We start from the raw sequence: 16,639 nt of genomic DNA, 5'->3' as shown, positions 1-16,639 counted from the left end.
TGATGTAGAGCGGGGTCTGAGAAATGCACTATAGGATAATGTCACATCATGGGTAAGGAAAAACCATGACACATTAATGGGAAGGAAAGAGACCCACAGAACACATTAAATGAATTGGCAATGAAGCCAGAGAAAATAGAATAGACAATCTGAAGTCTTAATTTATAGCCACACCCAATATAGTTTACTTTTTTTTCAGTTATCCAGACGCTTTTTCAAGGATTGTTCAGCCAAGTGAGGCTACTTTGATAGCAGAATTTTCTAGAGGGATAAATGGGGGAGGCGATAGATAATTATCAAGCAGAGGAAGCATTATACATCCCTCAACTGTGTACCTCATTGATTGTCTAAATTCAATATATTGTCTTTCCATGTAATTAGGACAGTGTTGTACTGAAACATAAAAAGTTCATAGTTATGGGCACTTTGACTTTGTAACTTGTTTTAATGAAAGCCCTCTGCTAGCATCTAATATTTCATTGAGATATTTTAGTGTTTATATAACACTTAAATGTGTACTACATCCATATGATTGTATGTGCACATCATAGTCAAGCTTGCTTTAGGAAGTTGTAGAAAAACTTCAGTGAACATTGGCTCACATGGTCCCTCTTATTCTTTTAGATGACCAGACATTAGCATAGGGTGTGGCAACTTTTGTTTAATAGTACATATGGTCAGCTTCAAATAAATCAAACTTCAAAGAACTATTTCTCAAGCTGGCTTGTTAGAACTAATAAAAATGTTAACCACAATTTTGGGTTAAGTCTAGCAAAGTCTAGCAAACTGTAGTGAAATTCTGAGAAGTAAATGCTGCCAAATGCTATTCTGGCAAAATACCTTGGTGTTAAGATAAATGAACTAATTTTAAGCAAATAGATTAATTGTACATTTAAACCAGGCAATGCAGACTATTTTTTCCTCTGCAGCTAAACAAAAGTTCAATGGGACTCTATCATCAGTGTCCTCCTTAGGGTCAGATTCTAATTTGGACAGAACGTGATAGAACTGGCTCAGGTATGCCATTCCAACAGACTATCTTTCAAAGTCTTGCTGTTCATCGTTGCTTATTATGAAATGCTGACATCCATCCTTGCATTTCTTTTTTTTAATAGAGGCCTGGTATTTGATTCTCTTTATGGAAACCTGTTAAAAGTTGATGCCTATGGGAACATCCTAGTGTGTGCACATGGCTTTAACTTTATGAGAGGGTAAGTGATACAAATATTGGTGATCTTATGCACAGCTGGGATATATTCTGTTCCACATGGTATAGCGTCTCATAGTGAGTTTGAGGTTTGTTAGTTTCTGACATAAATTATCTAACTTTAACATTATCTTATTCTTGTTCCCCCCCCCCCCAATCAATAGATTGGTAAACAATATAATATTTTTGTGATCTTTTAGTCAATAAGTATGGTTTCAAAAATCCAACTTATACTTTGTATACAAAAGCAGTACCTGGACAAAAAATTAGATGTCACCTTCAAGAAATCATATAATCTATTCAGGGCTCAGTTTTTTCTTGGAAATTTTAAGAGATCACTTGGCTCTCTCATTGATTGAATCTTACAATATACAGTAGAGGAATTGCTTTGATTTGATATAATTAACTACCATATTCTTTTGTCCTTTATATTCCTCAGGCCAGAAATACGAGAACAGTATCCTAATAAATTCATTCAGAGAGATGATACTGACAGGTTTTACATTTTAAACACACTGTTCAACTTACCAGGTGAGAATTGAGAGGGGGAATTATGTAGTCCAGATCAGTAGGTACATTGTTATTAATTTTAAACGAACACTTTTATGAATGTATTCTTGGTTTAGATTAACAGGTATGTCTAATTGACTAATCATTCATTTTAAGATCTGGTCTTGCCTTGGTTTTGCTTTCTTGCAGAGACATATCTGTTGGCTTGTCTGATTGATTTCTTTACTAATTGTGACAGATATTCAAGGTGAGTATTATCTTGGCTATATGAAATCAACAAGGCCATGTTGTAGCCAACTTTTCCAATGCAACTGTATAAAAACACAGCATAGTGACGTGGTTATTTCAGAGTGAAGAAAATATTTAAAGGATTGCTCCTTTTAAAAATAAAATATTGTGATTTAACTTTCAGTAAGATTACAGTGTTTCCTCGCTCACTGGAAAAAATGATTCCCCTTGAATCAGTGAAGATTTGAATAGATGCATAATGCCTATTCGTGAAATATATAAAATATGTAAACAAAAACCTAGGAGGAAGGGATGGGAAACTGTGCTTTCAATTTATACCTAAGGACACCAACGTCATTTTTAATTACATAACATTTGTCAAGCCTCATGAAATGTTCTACATGGCTGTTTTATTCCATTTGTCTCGCAGCTGTGAAACAGGATTTAAAGATGGAGACCTTTTCATGTCCTTCAGAAGTATGTTCCAGGATGTGAGAGATGCAGTAGACTGGGTACATTATAAGGTAACCTGCATTTTGGGGACATTTTGATAATCTCTAAACAGTTAGCAATAGCAATAGCAGTAGACTTATATACCGCTTCATAGGCCTTTCAGGCCTCTCTAAGCGGTTTACAGAGAGTCAGCATATTGCCCCCAACAATCTGGGTCCTCATTTTACCCACCTCGGAAGGATGGAAGGCTGAGTCAACCCTGAGCCGGTGAGATTTGAACCGCTGACCTGCTGATCTAGCAGTAGCCTGCAGTGCTGCATTTAACCACTGCGCCACCTTGGCTCTTAGTTTTGAATTATAGTATCATTTCAGTAATTTTATTTTTCTTCCCTGATGAATAAATGCTAAATACCAGTAGTACCCCAGCAAGATTGGATAAAATGAGATACAGAATGAATTACTTTTTATTCTTCTTTCATTCTCTCTTTAATTTAATTCTTCTTTTTCTTCCTTGCCTTAAGAGATTAGTAGTTGTAACCCATCACAGAAACAGCTGCCAGTCCTCTTACACTATATTCAATAAAGTTCCTTGGTGGCCTGTCATCCAGACAGAGTTGAGGATAGCCCCACCCTGTACCGTGTTTCCCCGAAAATGTGACCTGTCCTGAAACTAAAGCCTTGCCACATTTTTTGCATGGGCAAAAATATAAGCCCACCCCTGAAAATAAGACCCCTGGACAATCCCCCCCTCCGGCCAGGCAGAGCACTGGTCACCGACCTAGCGGTATCCCAAAGGTGCCAAGACACAGGAACGAGGTGAGGGGCAAAGGCGCTCACGTTGCTTGGTGCTTTTGGGCTACCGCTAGGTCAGTCAGCGGCACTGTGCCCAGCTGAAGAGGGGGGGTTGCCGGGCAGCTGCTCTCTTGCAAGCGGGCTCTTGAAGAGCCGGGCACAGCCTCAGGATCAAATGGCTGTGTTGCGCTGTCACAGCAGCAACACAGCAGCCATGAGGTGACCACACTTGCAAGCAGCCGCCCGGCAACCCCCCTTTCCAGCTGGGCACAGCGCCGCTGACCGATCTAGCAGTACCCGGAAGGCACCAAGCAACGTGAGCGTCTGTTCGCTGCCCTCTGCCTCCCACGGCTCGGAGCCTTTGGCATGCCCCTAGGTGAGTGAATGGGGCTCTGCATTGCTGGAGAGGGGGGTTGCGCGAGTGGCTTTTCTGCTCCCTGCTCGCGCGACTCCCAGGCTTACGATGTCCTTGGCTAATTCTACAGTACCTGCAGAGCCAGGGCATCTCTGCTGCTGGCGCACCCACCGCTTTTTTTTTTTTTTTTTGCGGCTTTCAAAGCATGGAGGACGGATGCTGCTATGGGAGTACGCTCTATGGTTGTGGGCTGCAGAGCGTACAACCATAGAGCGTACTCCGAGCGGCATCCGTCCTCCGTTGCGGCTTCCAAAGCACGGAGGTAGGATACCGCTCTGGGAGTACGCTCTATGGTTGTATGCTACCATAGAGCATACTTCCAGAGTGGCATCCATCCTCGCTTTGAAAGCAGCAAAAAAAATCCCAAGCGGTGGGTGGCACCAGCAGCGGAGATGCCCTGGCTCTGCAGGTACTGTAGAGTTAGCCAAGGGCATTGTGAGCCTGTGAGTTGCGCGAGCAGGGAGCGGAAAAGCTGCTCACGCTACCCCCCTCTCCAGCCACGCAGAGCCCCATTCACTTACCTAGGGGCATTCCGAACGCACCGAGCCACGGGAGGCAGAGGCCGGCGAACCGGCGCTCGCATTGCTTGGTGCCTTCCGGGTACCGCTAGATCAGCCGTTCGACCCTGAGGCTGTGCCCGGCTCTTCAGGAGCCCAGTCACAAGGGAGCAGCCACCCGGCCACCCAAAAACAATAAGCCCTCCCCTTCAATGTTCCCTCTAATTTTTTTCCCGTGTGTGCGGAAAAGTATAGTGTTCAGACAGCACATTTTCATGCCTGAGCACCTGAATTTTTTTTAGCCATAATTGCCATCAGAGCAGATGTTGGGAGGGGGACAAGGAGGAAAAGGGTCCCCTCCCTCTCCCTCAGACCCCCAGGAAGGAAGGAAGGGGAGGGAGAGGGAAAGGAAAGAAAATGGGAAACAAGAAAAGGAAAGGAAAAAGGAAAGGAAATAGAAAAGAAGGAAAGGGAAAAGGAAAGGAAATGGGAAAGAAGGAAAGGGAAAAGGAAAGGAAATGGGAAAGAAGAAAGGAAAGGAAAAGAGAAAAGAAAGGAAAAAGAAAAGGAAATGGAAAAGAAGGAAAGGAAAGAGAAAGGAAAGGGAAAGAGAAAGGAAATAGAAAAGAAGGAAAGGAAAAAGGAAAGGAAATAGAAAAGAAGGAAAGGAAAAAGGAAAGGAAATGGGAAAGAAGGAAAGGGAAAAGGAAAGGAAATGGGAAAGAAGAAAGGAAAGGAAAAGAGAAAAGAAAGGAAAAAGAAAAGGAAATGGAAAAGAAGGAAAGGAAAGAAAGGAAAGGAAAAGAGAAAGGAAATAGAAAAGAAGGAAAGGAAAAAGGAAAGGAAATGGGAAAGAAGAAAGGAAAGGAAAAGAGAAAGGAAAGGAAAAAGAAAAGGAAATGGAAAAGAAGGAAAGGAAAAAGGAAAGGAAAAGAGAAAGGAAAGGAAAAGAAAGGAAATAGAAAAGAAGGAAAGGAAAAAGGAAAGGAAATGGAAAAGAAGGAAAGGAAAAAGGAAAGGAAAGGAGAAAGGAAAGGAAAAGAGAAAGGAAATAGAAAAGAAGGAAAGGAAAAAGGAAAGGAAATGGGAAAGAAGAAAGGAAAGGAAAAGAGAAAGGAAAGGAAAAAGAAAAGGAAATGGAAAAGAAGGAAAGGAAAAGGAAAGGAGAAATGAAAGGGAAAGAGAAAGGAAATGGAAAAGAAGGAAAGGAAAAGAAGGAAAGGAAAAGAGAAAGGAAAGGAGAAAGAAAAGGAAATGGAAAAGAAGGAAAGGAAAAGGAAAAGAAGGAAAGGAAAAGAGAAAGGAAAGGAAAAAGGAAAGGAGAAAGAAAAGGAAATGGAAAAGAAGGAAAGGCAAAGAGAAAGGAAAGGAAAAAGAAAGGAAGTTAGAAGAAGGACAGAAAGGAAAAGGAAAGAGTAGAAAGGATTGGTACTGCTCAAAAATCAAGTCTCAAGATCCCGTGGACCCCTTTGGCTCAGGCAGTCCAATCCCACGCTGCTTCCCTCTCTCCCCAAAGCGAAGGGATCACAGAAAAAATGCTGAACCCAGAACGGGGCTTCAGACGAGGCAATGCCTGAGAAACCCCGGATGTGCAGAGAAACGCAGGCTACAACCAGCAAATCCCATTTTCCCAGGAACTGACGAAGCCCCAGAGGACCAATGGGAATTCTCCCTTCTGCAGTGTCATCGGTCTCTGGGCAGAGTCTTTCTTGATTTCACCAATCAGAAATCAGAGTTCAGAAGAGAGGGAAAGGGGGATATTTTCAGTCACATTTAAAGACATTAAAAAACACTGCGCTGCACTTTGAAACTTGTGCGCGGTGTTTCTTTGTTACCTGCGCGGCCGCTCACACGCGTAGCTTAGAGGGAACGCTGCTCCCCTTTAATAAGCCCAAGACCATATTTCGTGGGTCAAAAAAATATAACACCCTGTCGTATTTTCGGGGAAACACAGTAGCTTTAAACTATCAAATGGTTTCAGACTATTCAGTTTTAGAACAGAAATTAGTATGTGCCATCATCTGAATGGCACTTTGACTCATATTTCATTCTTATGTCATAAATTACCCTTAGAATTGTCCAATTCTACCATGAAATCATCAAGACTAATCTCTTGACATATGAAACTCTGCAAAGAACTTTCTGTCTTTAGTGTCACTTGCACATCTTCCTGCATGATGACAGCATGGAAGATTATATTAATATGAAACCCAAGTAAGATACCTATTAGATCATTGCTTCTGCTGTCATGTAAGATTTTTTCCCCTGTTGTTTCAGGGCTCACTTAAGGAGAAGACAGTTGAAAATCTACACAAGTATGTGGTGAAAGATGTAAGTATTCAAAAAGTTGCTTTAAGAAAGAAGATAGATGGTGATTTATTTTGCTAATTCTTGATTGGTCTTACTACCCAGTCACTTAAAATAGTGAATGGAAAACAGGAAGTCCACCAAATGAGAGTAATTTTATCTGCCAATGATATAATTGCTCTAATAGATATTGTGCTTATTGATGGAGGTAGTGTAGTATTTCCCTTTTCTGTTATTAAATGGCATTAATATTAATCAAACTGGAAGCATACACTTCTTATCTTTCAATTTGGACATGTGGTGCAAAGTAATGATTGTGGCTCTCACCATTACTTACTGGGGGCAAAAATTCCAATTAAACTCCAACATGTAAAATGACAGATGTTTTGTCAGCAGAGCAGTACTGGTCAAAACTGGCTGAACTGGGATTAAAAAGAATTTTAAACAACATTAGCAAACTGGTTTTCTACTCTGACATTGTCTGATGATGTGGACTTGGAAGAAAAACAAGTCCCTGAAACTATCTACATATATGCCAAAAGCATGTGCCTGACTATTTGACACCAAACATAAGTATGGAACTTGGATGAATGCCTAGAATCGGTAGACCAACATAGGTCAAGTTGGCAGACAATACATGATACGGGCAGCTCAGATCTGAAGTTTGGCGTCAATTAAAGCCAGAGCAAGAGACTGGAGCACCAGGGCTCTGGAACTGGAAGAAGCTGCACAAAAACACCACACCCTTGCCATTCTCTTATAACTAAATCAACAAACACAAGACCAATGGGATATTTATAAAAGTGACTGCAAAGATGAGAAACCCAGAAATAGACCACTCATTGAAAGACTGGATCTCAGGCCTTGCATGCTGAGCCTGCATCTGAGGGAGTAAGAGTGGCAATAAAGGTAGTGAAAATGGTTACGCTGCTGGAATGGATGGAGTCCCAGTTGAGGCATTTGAAACTGGGTGGAGATAATGTGAGACAGTGAATGCATTCACGTAATTCAGGGAAGTTCCCATTAAATGAAAATTGATGATGATAATCCCTCTTTGTAGTTGTCCAACCACATTTCTAGAAATAGCAGGAACAACTAGAGAATAGCACACTGATGCACACTCAAAACCATAGAAATGGTGGTAGACTTTAGGAGAAACCCTCCCATACTACCACCTCTTACAATATAGACAACACAGTATCAACAGTAGAGACCTTCAAATTTCTAGGTTCTATCATATCTCAAGACTTAAAATGGACATCTAACATCAAAAACATCATCAAAAGAATGTTCTTTCTGTGCCAACTCAGGAAGCTCAAATTGCCCAAGGAGCTGCTGATACAGTTCTACAGAGGAATTATTGTGTCTGTCATCTGCACCTCTATAACTGTCTGGTTTGGTTCTGCAACCCAACAAAACAGACACAGGCTTCAGAGGATAATCAGAACTGCAGAAAAAACAATTGCTGCCAACCTGCCTTCCATTGAGGACCTGTTCACTGCATGAGTCAAAAAGAGGGCCGTGAAAATATTTACAGATCCCTCGCATCCTGGACATAAATTGTTTCAACTCCTACCCTCAAAACAATACTATAGAGCACTGCACACCAAGACAACTAGACACAAGAACAGTTTTTTCCCGAACGCCATCACTCTGCTAAACATATAATTCCCTCACTATTGTCAAACTATTCGCTAAGGCTGCATTACTATTACTATTAGTCTTCTCATCGTTCCTATCACCCATCTCCTCCCACTAATGACTGCAGGTCTGTAACTTTATTGCTTGTATCCTTACAGTTTATATTGATATTGATTGTTTCCTGATTGCTTATTTGTACCCCATGACTATCATTAAGTGTTGTACCTTATGATACTTGATGAATATATCTTGGATTTTTATGTACACTGAGAGCATATGCACCAAAGACAAATTCCTTGTGTATCCAATCACACTTGGCCAGTGAAGAATTCTGTTCTGTTCTGTTCTATTCTATTCTATTCTATTCTATTCTATTATTATCAGATTTCACCATCAGGCAACTATTAGAAGAAAAAAAATCACTGGCATATGAATGCCCATTGTATTCATTGATTTCCAAGTAACCTTCAACAGTGTGAACTAATCAGCTTTATGGATAACATTGAAAATCAAACATATACTCCCGCAAAGGGATATGCTTACTGTAAGAAATTTACAGCAAATGCACTGGCTGTATGCACATCCAAAATAGATCTTTCAGAATTTCCAATTTGAAGTCGTACTAAAAAGAAGTTTCATATAGAATAGATAGTCCTCCACTTATGACCATAATGGCACCTGCCTATCGCAGTCATAAAAATGGGTCAGTCACCTTTTTTGTAGCAGTCATTAAGTGAATACGGTGGTTGTAAAATGACTGACGTGATTGTTAAATGAATGTTAAGTGAACCAATGCTTTAGTATGGGTGCGGTGTTGCCAAAAGTTGGAAGTAAATGCTGTATTTTGGGGGGGGGGAACACTGTGAAACCCAGTCATGTGACTGCAGGGCTCTACAAACAACTATAAATGCAACCAGATTGCCAAGCATTTGAAATTTGATCACGAATTGCAGCATTTAAAGGGGATGTAGGATTCCTGAGTATGACATCCTCCACTCTCTGAACTTGATAATTCCACAAAGCTGTGTCCATTCTTTCGGGCTTCTCTTTATCCAAATGGGAGGTATTCAGTGCATCTCTGTTCATGACTGTCAAAAATAAAGACTGTAACTGTTTCTGTAAAATCTATTTGGCAGCTGTTTCCATAATTTGTTGAAATATCACTTTTTCATACATTATTAAATTATTTATGAGAAGTTGTTCCATTCTACAAAATCCAACTTTAACTGTAACTATCCTCTTGTCTGGAACTTAACACGTAGTAAGGATGCACTAACAAAGGTGCCCTTTATGCTATCACATTGAATCAACTATATTATATGCACAGAACTTGGCATGCGATTCAGTACCGCATAGTTAAGATGTGTAACATTTTAGAAGATATTTTAAGCAGACTGAAATATGTATTTGGCATTATTCAGAATAGCAGGGTGCATGGTACTATTTCAGCTAGGTCATGTGAAGTACCCCAAAATAAATTTTAACTTAAATGTTTGAGAATTAGTTTTATGTCGATATTTGTCATTTTAGGGAAAGCTTCCACTGCTGCTGAGTCGCATGAATGAGGTGGGAAAGGTGTTTCTTGCCACAAACAGTGATTATAAATATACTGATGTAAGTAAAATTTTATGAAGTCTTTCAGTAAGTTGTATATTTTTCATTTGGCAATAAAGGAGACTTTAAATGCAAAAAAAATCAAATCCAAATTATGAATTTGCAATCTTGGACTCTTCTCCAGGTTTGATTACCAGTCTAAAACTTAATTGAGATGCATATAAATGCTTTATAAAAGTTTCTCTAATATATTTAGTATGAAATGCAAGGATTCTTTTCAGTTAAATTCACTAACATCTTAACATGTCATGGCAAGACTATAATAGTCAATTTTCTTCTGGGAATTGTATTTCAGCTTTGCCCAAAAAAATTTTTAGGTCTAAATGCAGTATCCATTCTCATCCATTGAGACTGAATAAATGTCAGTCCAAAGAACACATGTTAGAGACTAATTTTATCTGAATTTTACATTAAATGAATATCAGGCTTGCAATGTCAAGAGAAATTCGGAATTTTTCAGTTCTGGTGTTCTCTTTGCAGACAGATAAATAACTGCTTCTCTGATTACAGGTAAAATTGCTTTTTGTGTATACGGAAGGCATCCATAGTGGTTTAACTTCCTCTTCTTGTTCAGAAGATGAGAAAATACACCGCTGTTTCTTTTTTCTGTACTTCCATTTCTTTGCTTTCTTTCCCCCGCGTAGGAGTGTCTTCTATTTTTCCATTATGCCCTATGGCCATGTAGGTGATATTTTCTGTATTTGGCAAGATAGCAGATATTCTACCCAAAAGGGTATTCATGTCATTGTCCCATTCTTTTTAGCTAGTTAGTTTGGTGTAGTGATTAAGAATGTTGGCCTGGAAACCAGGAGACTGTGCGTTCTAGTCCTTCTTTAGGTAATGAAAGCCTGCTGGGTGATTTTGCCCAGTCATTCTCTCTCAGCCCAATACACCTAACAGAGCTGTGGCCATGGGGAAACTAGGAGGAGGAAACAGTATTATGTATCTTTGTCACCTTGAGTTACTTGTGAAGTAAAAAAGGCAAAATACAAATCTAATAAATATTAAATAAATCTGGGAAGCTCAACAGAAAGTATACCAATGCTAAACCCCATCCTCATATTTCTTGAGTGATGAGAACTTTAAAAGGAGCAGGAATCCATTCACTTTCATCTCAAGGCTCCAATTTTCTTATTCAGCCAGTCACAAAGCCTAGTGATCTAGAAGCAGAACTAAAGATTGGTGTCACAGGAAAAATACAACAAGATGTACTACAGGTAAAAACTGACAGAACTCATTCCATATAATACCCAGATTCTAGTATTTGTAGAATCCATTTGAAGGATACAGAGAAAGGCAAAAGTTTTATTGGAAGAAAAAGTAAAATGGAAGCTTAAAATCTCTTCAAGCTCTCTTCCAGAGCTGATTGAATCGTCTCTAGACATTCTTTAGTCATTCTTTTAACATAAGAGCCAATTGCAGGTGCTTTTCAGGCTCAAAACCTTCAGGATACTTCATCCCCTGCTTTCTTCAAACTTCAAAGACACAATTTGCAGAGAATAGACAAGGTCATTCACATTAATGGCATTCAAACATGGCATCATTGATTGCTTTTATATTTTACAAGCATAGGTGACATGCTAACTATATGATAATGACACTCCTGTGGCTTCACTGCCTTCCAAAGCACTGGTAATTAAAAGCGAGAATAATATTTAACTGATCATATGACAAAAAAGTTCAGCCGAGCCTGTACAATTTTTTTTAGATATCGTGCACAGTACTCGGTGTCTCAATCAACTTCTTTGTTGACCTGGAACATCTTCGTAAAGACCAGTGGCATTCTCATTAGAAGTCAACTGAACAGTCACACTAATTTGTGTGGCTTTCTAAGTTTTCCCAAGGTTTTCATGCAAGGGGCTGCTACTTTAATTTCTATCTTATTCTTTGTTCTTTGGCTCTGTTCATTTTCTGTCTTAAGTTTAATTGTAATAAAGAATTGCAGAAGAGTGTCCAAGGTAAGAAACATTATTGTAGCAGTGTCTGAGGACTCCTTTCTTTTGAGCAAATTGAAGGAGTTGACCTACTTTGGATATCTCTGAAATACAAAGCAGAAGGAAGTTGATTGGTAAGCATTTCTACTGTGAACTCCTGTGCATTGTGAGTCACTGAAGGAAATAGAAAGAAGTGAAATATATTCAGGAATTAGAAAGTATAAGTTACATTTTATAGTTAGGAATTTGGTTGCTTTAAATGCTTCTGAATATTTATATTTATTTATATAGAGGCGCAGTGGTTAAATGCAGCACTGCAGGCTACTTCAGCTGACTGCAGTTCTGCAGTTCGGCTGTTCAAATCTCACCGGCTCAGGGTTGACTCAGCCTTCCATCCTTCCGAGGTGGGTAAAATGAGGACCCGGATTGTTGGGGGCAATATGCTGACTCTGTAAACCGCTTAGAGAGGGCTGAAAGCCCTATGAAGTGGTATATAAGTCTAACTGCTATTGCTATTGCTATATTGCTATTTATGATTAGAATGTTTTGTGAAAAAATTGTTTGGAAATAATTGTAGCATAGGATTCAAGAAGTTATTTCTTTAAACTGTCAGAAAGAGATTAAAACACCTAGCGTATTCAAGAAAAAACAAAAAGAAAATATAGGAAAAATGAGAATACATTTAAAGAAAAAAATATATAAATTTATTCACAACATGAATAAACAATGTTAGTAACTTATCGCCTTCCCTTGAAATGCAATAGAAGATCTCATATCCCATCTGTTGTTTATAAAAAATAAAAATATTGTCATTTTAGTCCTAATATCAACAAAAGTCCATTAAGTTGCAGATATAATAACATCTATTTTAATCTTATTTAAATCAAATATTCCTTTCTTTTACTTTTAACAATCTTGCTCTTTAGTCCCTTCAAATAACTTCCTCTTAATGTTATTCCTAGAACTTTCTACTTTTTCATTTTCTCTTTGTCCCTTCTCAATAAACTCTTTAAAACTTTAACGTCTTTTTTGTAAATCCAACATAGGAAAATTATCCAGTCACACTTTTTATTATTTGTATATCCCTTTTAATTATTGAGACATCAGCTGGTTTCTTTTGTATATGCAGTGTAAAATCTTGTTATTACATCGTTTAGATACAGTTTATCTATAGAGGTAGATACTATTAAAATTAACTTCTGAGTCCATTGTTCGAAAATATCCTTCAATTGTCCAATGTTAAAATATTTTCCTTCATTGTGTAATTATAAAAGGAATTTTAAGTGTTATTCTTATTTAATTGTAATCTTTAGTTTCCTCTAGTTCCCTCTAGTGTCCAGTTTTTAAAATCTTATTTATTATGTAAGATAAGACAACTTACATATTTAAAGCTGGTTGAAATTTATTGCTGAAACTGAACTGATTTAAGTAAAAAATGAGTGAATGGGAAATATTCCCTCTAATTTTGGTACTTAAACTACATATTACATTTTGTTTCTTATCTATCTTTCAGAAAATTATGACATATCTGTTTGATTTTCCACATGGACCAAAGGTAGGTGCAAAGAGACATGCTATTATTGTATTTTTAGACATTATTCATTATCTATTCTTGAATAATTCAGGAATAGAATTCAGTTTTGGTCCTGGGCACTGGGAATATATGGCAGCTATTTATGTATTTATAAAATTCAGATTAAAAAAGTATTGTGTCAGTTGTCCTAGATTTGTTGTTATAGGCCAGGTGGAAATAAAGGCAGCTTTTTGAAGTTAAATAATAGTAATTGTTACTGAACTATTTAGTTGTGTTTTAATCAGCACTGATTCCTCTTAATGTTAGTTGTTTACTTATTTGCATTTCTATTATAGAAACAGCTTAGATAAAAGGAATAATGGCATATCCTGGATTAATAGATACACAATTAATAGCAATTATATGTTGAATAAATAAGAGATCAGAGTTTAGGCAAAATAATACTTCTACTTAGGATTTATAATGCATATGTTATCATATATCTGAATTAACTAATCACTGGGAAACATAGGAAATATGAATTCTCTAGATGATATTTTCTTAGTATCTTGTCAAGCACTAAAATTAACCAATTGTAGTAGCTGCAGTATCAGACTAGATGTAGTACAGAGTACAGTTAGTGGTGTTTGCTGCAAAACTAGTGTTAGCCAATACCTATATGAATTATTAATATTTGTTTACTTGAACTTTACATGAGATTTGCTTCTATTTTTTTTAAATGTAGCCAGGTATCTCCCATCGACCATGGCAGTCTTATTTCGATCTCATCCTTGTGGATGCACGCAAGCCTCTTTTTTTTGGAGAAGGCACAGTCTTGAGGCAGGTGGATACAGTAAGTCTACATGGAATACATTGTTAAGATTCACCTGGAAGAGGAGACAATATTACTATTTTGCTAAGTAGAATAGGGCGTGGACATCATAGTATAATTTTTCCCCTTTTGAAAATAATTGAATATTTGCCCTTAAGTGTATTTATATCATCCAGTTTTGGGGTAGTAGTGATTAAGGCTTCAGGCTAAAAATGAGGAGACCAGGAGTTTTAGTCCTGTTGGATGACCTTGGGCTTGTTATGTTCTCTCAGCCATGGAAACAGACACTGGCAAGTCATTACTGGAATTTTGCCAGAAAAATGCAGGGATCAGTTCAGGCACCAAAAATATTTTTTTAAAAAAAATAACCCCGCAACTATATTTAATAGCAAAATAGCAAAAAGTTGGGGTCGGTTGGTTTGATTAAGAAAACACAGCATAATTTTCAAATAGATCTTTAAGTAGTCTTGTAATCTGTGCTGTCTTTCTGCTATTACATACAATTTAGGAATCCTCGTTTTGCTGAAATCAGTTCCACTGCAATTGCACCTACTTCATTTGTCAGAAGTATAGTACATCAAAGCCAGATCTGTGCTGGAGGTATTTTGGTGCAGGAGGAATTGGTTGTGATCGCCATTTGTACTAATGATACCATTTGGCAGTATAGGTTTGTGCTATTCGCGCTAGTGTTTTCCTGGAATCATTTGTAGGTTACAGAAAACTTGCTGTTGCTGAAATTGTTTTTAACAAAGGTTGAGGCAAGAGTAGGAGATAGTGAAAGAGTGCTAATGATATATAGGTAAATTTTCCATTTTCCATTGAGCTTTCCTATCCCCTCAAGTGGAAAATGGAAGTTGCTCATGAAAAGAACTTTCTCCTTCTTTATAGGTTACTGGCAAGTTGAAGATTGGAACCTACACAGGTCCTTTGCAGCATGGTATAGTCTACTCTGGAGGTAAAACAGAGACAAAGCTGTTTATTTTATCAAGTGCAGAAAGGGATTTTGCTTTTAGTCAGCTTCAGTTAGAGTTTGAAATGGGGTCATATCATCTATAGAGCAAGAGTATTCTCTGTTGATGGAAGCAGAGATTTACGGAGGATAACCTGCTGGGTACAGTTATTTTCCAATTCATTGTATGTAGTCTTTATGGCAGGGACGGACAAACCATGGCTTTTCAGATTTAGCTGAAATATAGCTGCCAGCATCCCTAATCTGTGGCTGTAAATGGACAAGAAGAAGAAGAAGCTTGTATCTCCCTCACTTTCACATATCCCTTTTCATGTCTGCTGTTAAGGAATGCATCAGAGAGACCCCAAGGGCCAGGCATTCCAAATCAGATTTGTTTGGATTTTTCAGATTTTGTATACTCCAGAATAAAATATGTGTATCATGCATTGCATCCAGCCTGTGCATTAGGGGAGGGGGAGGGAGAGAGACCTTGAGCTTGCCACTTGGAAGCACTGGGCTGAAAATGAAAACATTCCAATCAGCAAAGCAGAGCAGGCAAGAGTTACATATAAATGTGCTTGACTTCTTCCAGTCACAACTATTTTAGGGAACAGCACATGAAAAGCAAAGAGTTTTCCACCATGACATTTTAGATTTTTGTGAAGGGCAAAAAGCATCACCGCTCCAAAGACTGTCCTCTTTTCTCCTCAGGCTCCTCCGACACAGTATGCGATCTTCTGGGAGCCAAAGGCAAAGACATCTTATATATAGGTGACCATATATTTGGAGACATTTTGAAGTCTAAAAAACGCCAAGGTTGGAGAACGTTTTTAGTGATTCCAGAACTGGCACAGGAACTTCATGTCTGGACAGACAAAAGCTGTGAGTGTTTAATATTCTAATCTCAGATTTGACTGGGTATAGAAAAAATGGAAAAGTACTTGCCTTGTTCCCAATGGATTATTTGCAGTCTACTTATTTGGGTGGATCTGTACATTAGGAAAGAGAAACTTTCCCAGATCATTCTAAAATGTGATATTGACACTTTGTGGAAACTAATTCATTTCCTAATATATTTTGGATTGATATTTGGGAGAAGTTATTTCCTTTGACAATAATGATGTCAGTTTTTCGAGTAATGCATGAATGCTGCTGACGTTTCTTGTTTTTATTATATTCAAAACATACCCGGCTTTTCCATTAAAATGGAATACAAGACTGCTTTAGGCAACAATTTAAATAAGAAATATGCACTATAAAGACAATTGCCTTTACATTGGAAAGATAAAAACATGAACATAATAGAACAATGAGAGGTCCAAAAATAGGAACTATAATTCTGAGAGGTCCCCAATTGTCTTAGATATTTTCATTTGGTAGCAATAGCAATAGCAGTTAGACTTATATACCGCTTCATAGGGCTTTCAGCCCTCTCTAAGCAGTTTACAGAGTCAGCATATTGCCCCCACAGTCTGGGTCCTCATTTCACCCACCTCGGAAGGATGAAAGGTTGAGTCAACCTTGAGCCGGTGAGATTTGAACCGCCAAACTGCAGATAGCAGTCAGCTGAAGTGGCCTGCAGTACTGCACTCTAACCACTGTGCCACCTTGGCTCAATGGTAGACATTGCAGAAATATTAAAAAGATTGATAGCAAGCAGATTATTCTTTTTAGCCTTGTAATTGTTCCTGCCATTCACAGACTAGAAATGAAGAATAAAAATTGTCATGTATAAACCTTGTTAAAA

At 38.1% G+C, this 16,639-nt stretch overlaps 2 protein-coding genes across 5 annotated transcripts in view; one reads left to right on the top strand and one right to left on the bottom strand.

Annotated features, from left to right (window-relative positions):
- NT5C2 (5'-nucleotidase, cytosolic II) overlaps positions 1 to 16,639 on the top strand; it is a 90,817-nt gene that overhangs the window by 67,338 nt on the left and 6,840 nt on the right. For 3 of the 4 annotated variants that reach the window (XM_087725770.1, XM_087725769.1, XM_087725771.1), the window contains 10 exons: positions 1,116 to 1,211; positions 1,647 to 1,738; positions 1,907 to 1,964; positions 2,376 to 2,469; positions 6,380 to 6,433; positions 9,581 to 9,664; positions 13,112 to 13,153; positions 13,857 to 13,964; positions 14,832 to 14,898; positions 15,604 to 15,774. In XM_087725770.1, coding sequence (XP_087581896.1) covers positions 1,116 to 1,211; positions 1,647 to 1,738; positions 1,907 to 1,964; positions 2,376 to 2,469; positions 6,380 to 6,433; positions 9,581 to 9,664; positions 13,112 to 13,153; positions 13,857 to 13,964; positions 14,832 to 14,898; positions 15,604 to 15,774 — 866 coding nt within the window. Of the gene's footprint in view, positions 1 to 949; positions 1,018 to 1,115; positions 1,212 to 1,646; positions 1,739 to 1,906; positions 1,965 to 2,375; positions 2,470 to 6,379; positions 6,434 to 9,580; positions 9,665 to 13,111; positions 13,154 to 13,856; positions 13,965 to 14,831; positions 14,899 to 15,603; positions 15,775 to 16,639 lie in introns of those variants that run through there. The other variant, XM_087725772.1, reaches the window with a different exon arrangement.
- CNNM2 (cyclin and CBS domain divalent metal cation transport mediator 2) overlaps positions 10,956 to 16,639 on the bottom strand; it is a 156,489-nt gene continuing 150,805 nt past the window's right edge. The window contains exon 10 of the mRNA XM_087725765.1: positions 10,956 to 11,139. Coding sequence (XP_087581891.1) covers positions 11,135 to 11,139 — 5 coding nt within the window. The 3' untranslated portion in view covers positions 10,956 to 11,134. The remainder of the gene's footprint in view (positions 11,140 to 16,639) is intronic.

Source organism: Thamnophis sirtalis, unplaced genomic scaffold, assembly GCF_051295495.1.
Source record: "Thamnophis sirtalis isolate CommonGarterSnake01/CBP01778 unplaced genomic scaffold, rThaSir2_p1.2 scaffold_11, whole genome shotgun sequence".
NCBI lineage: Eukaryota > Metazoa > Chordata > Lepidosauria > Squamata > Natricidae > Thamnophis > Thamnophis sirtalis.
Note: the sequence above shows the minus strand (reverse complement) of the source record. Positions and strands in the feature narration are given on the sequence as shown.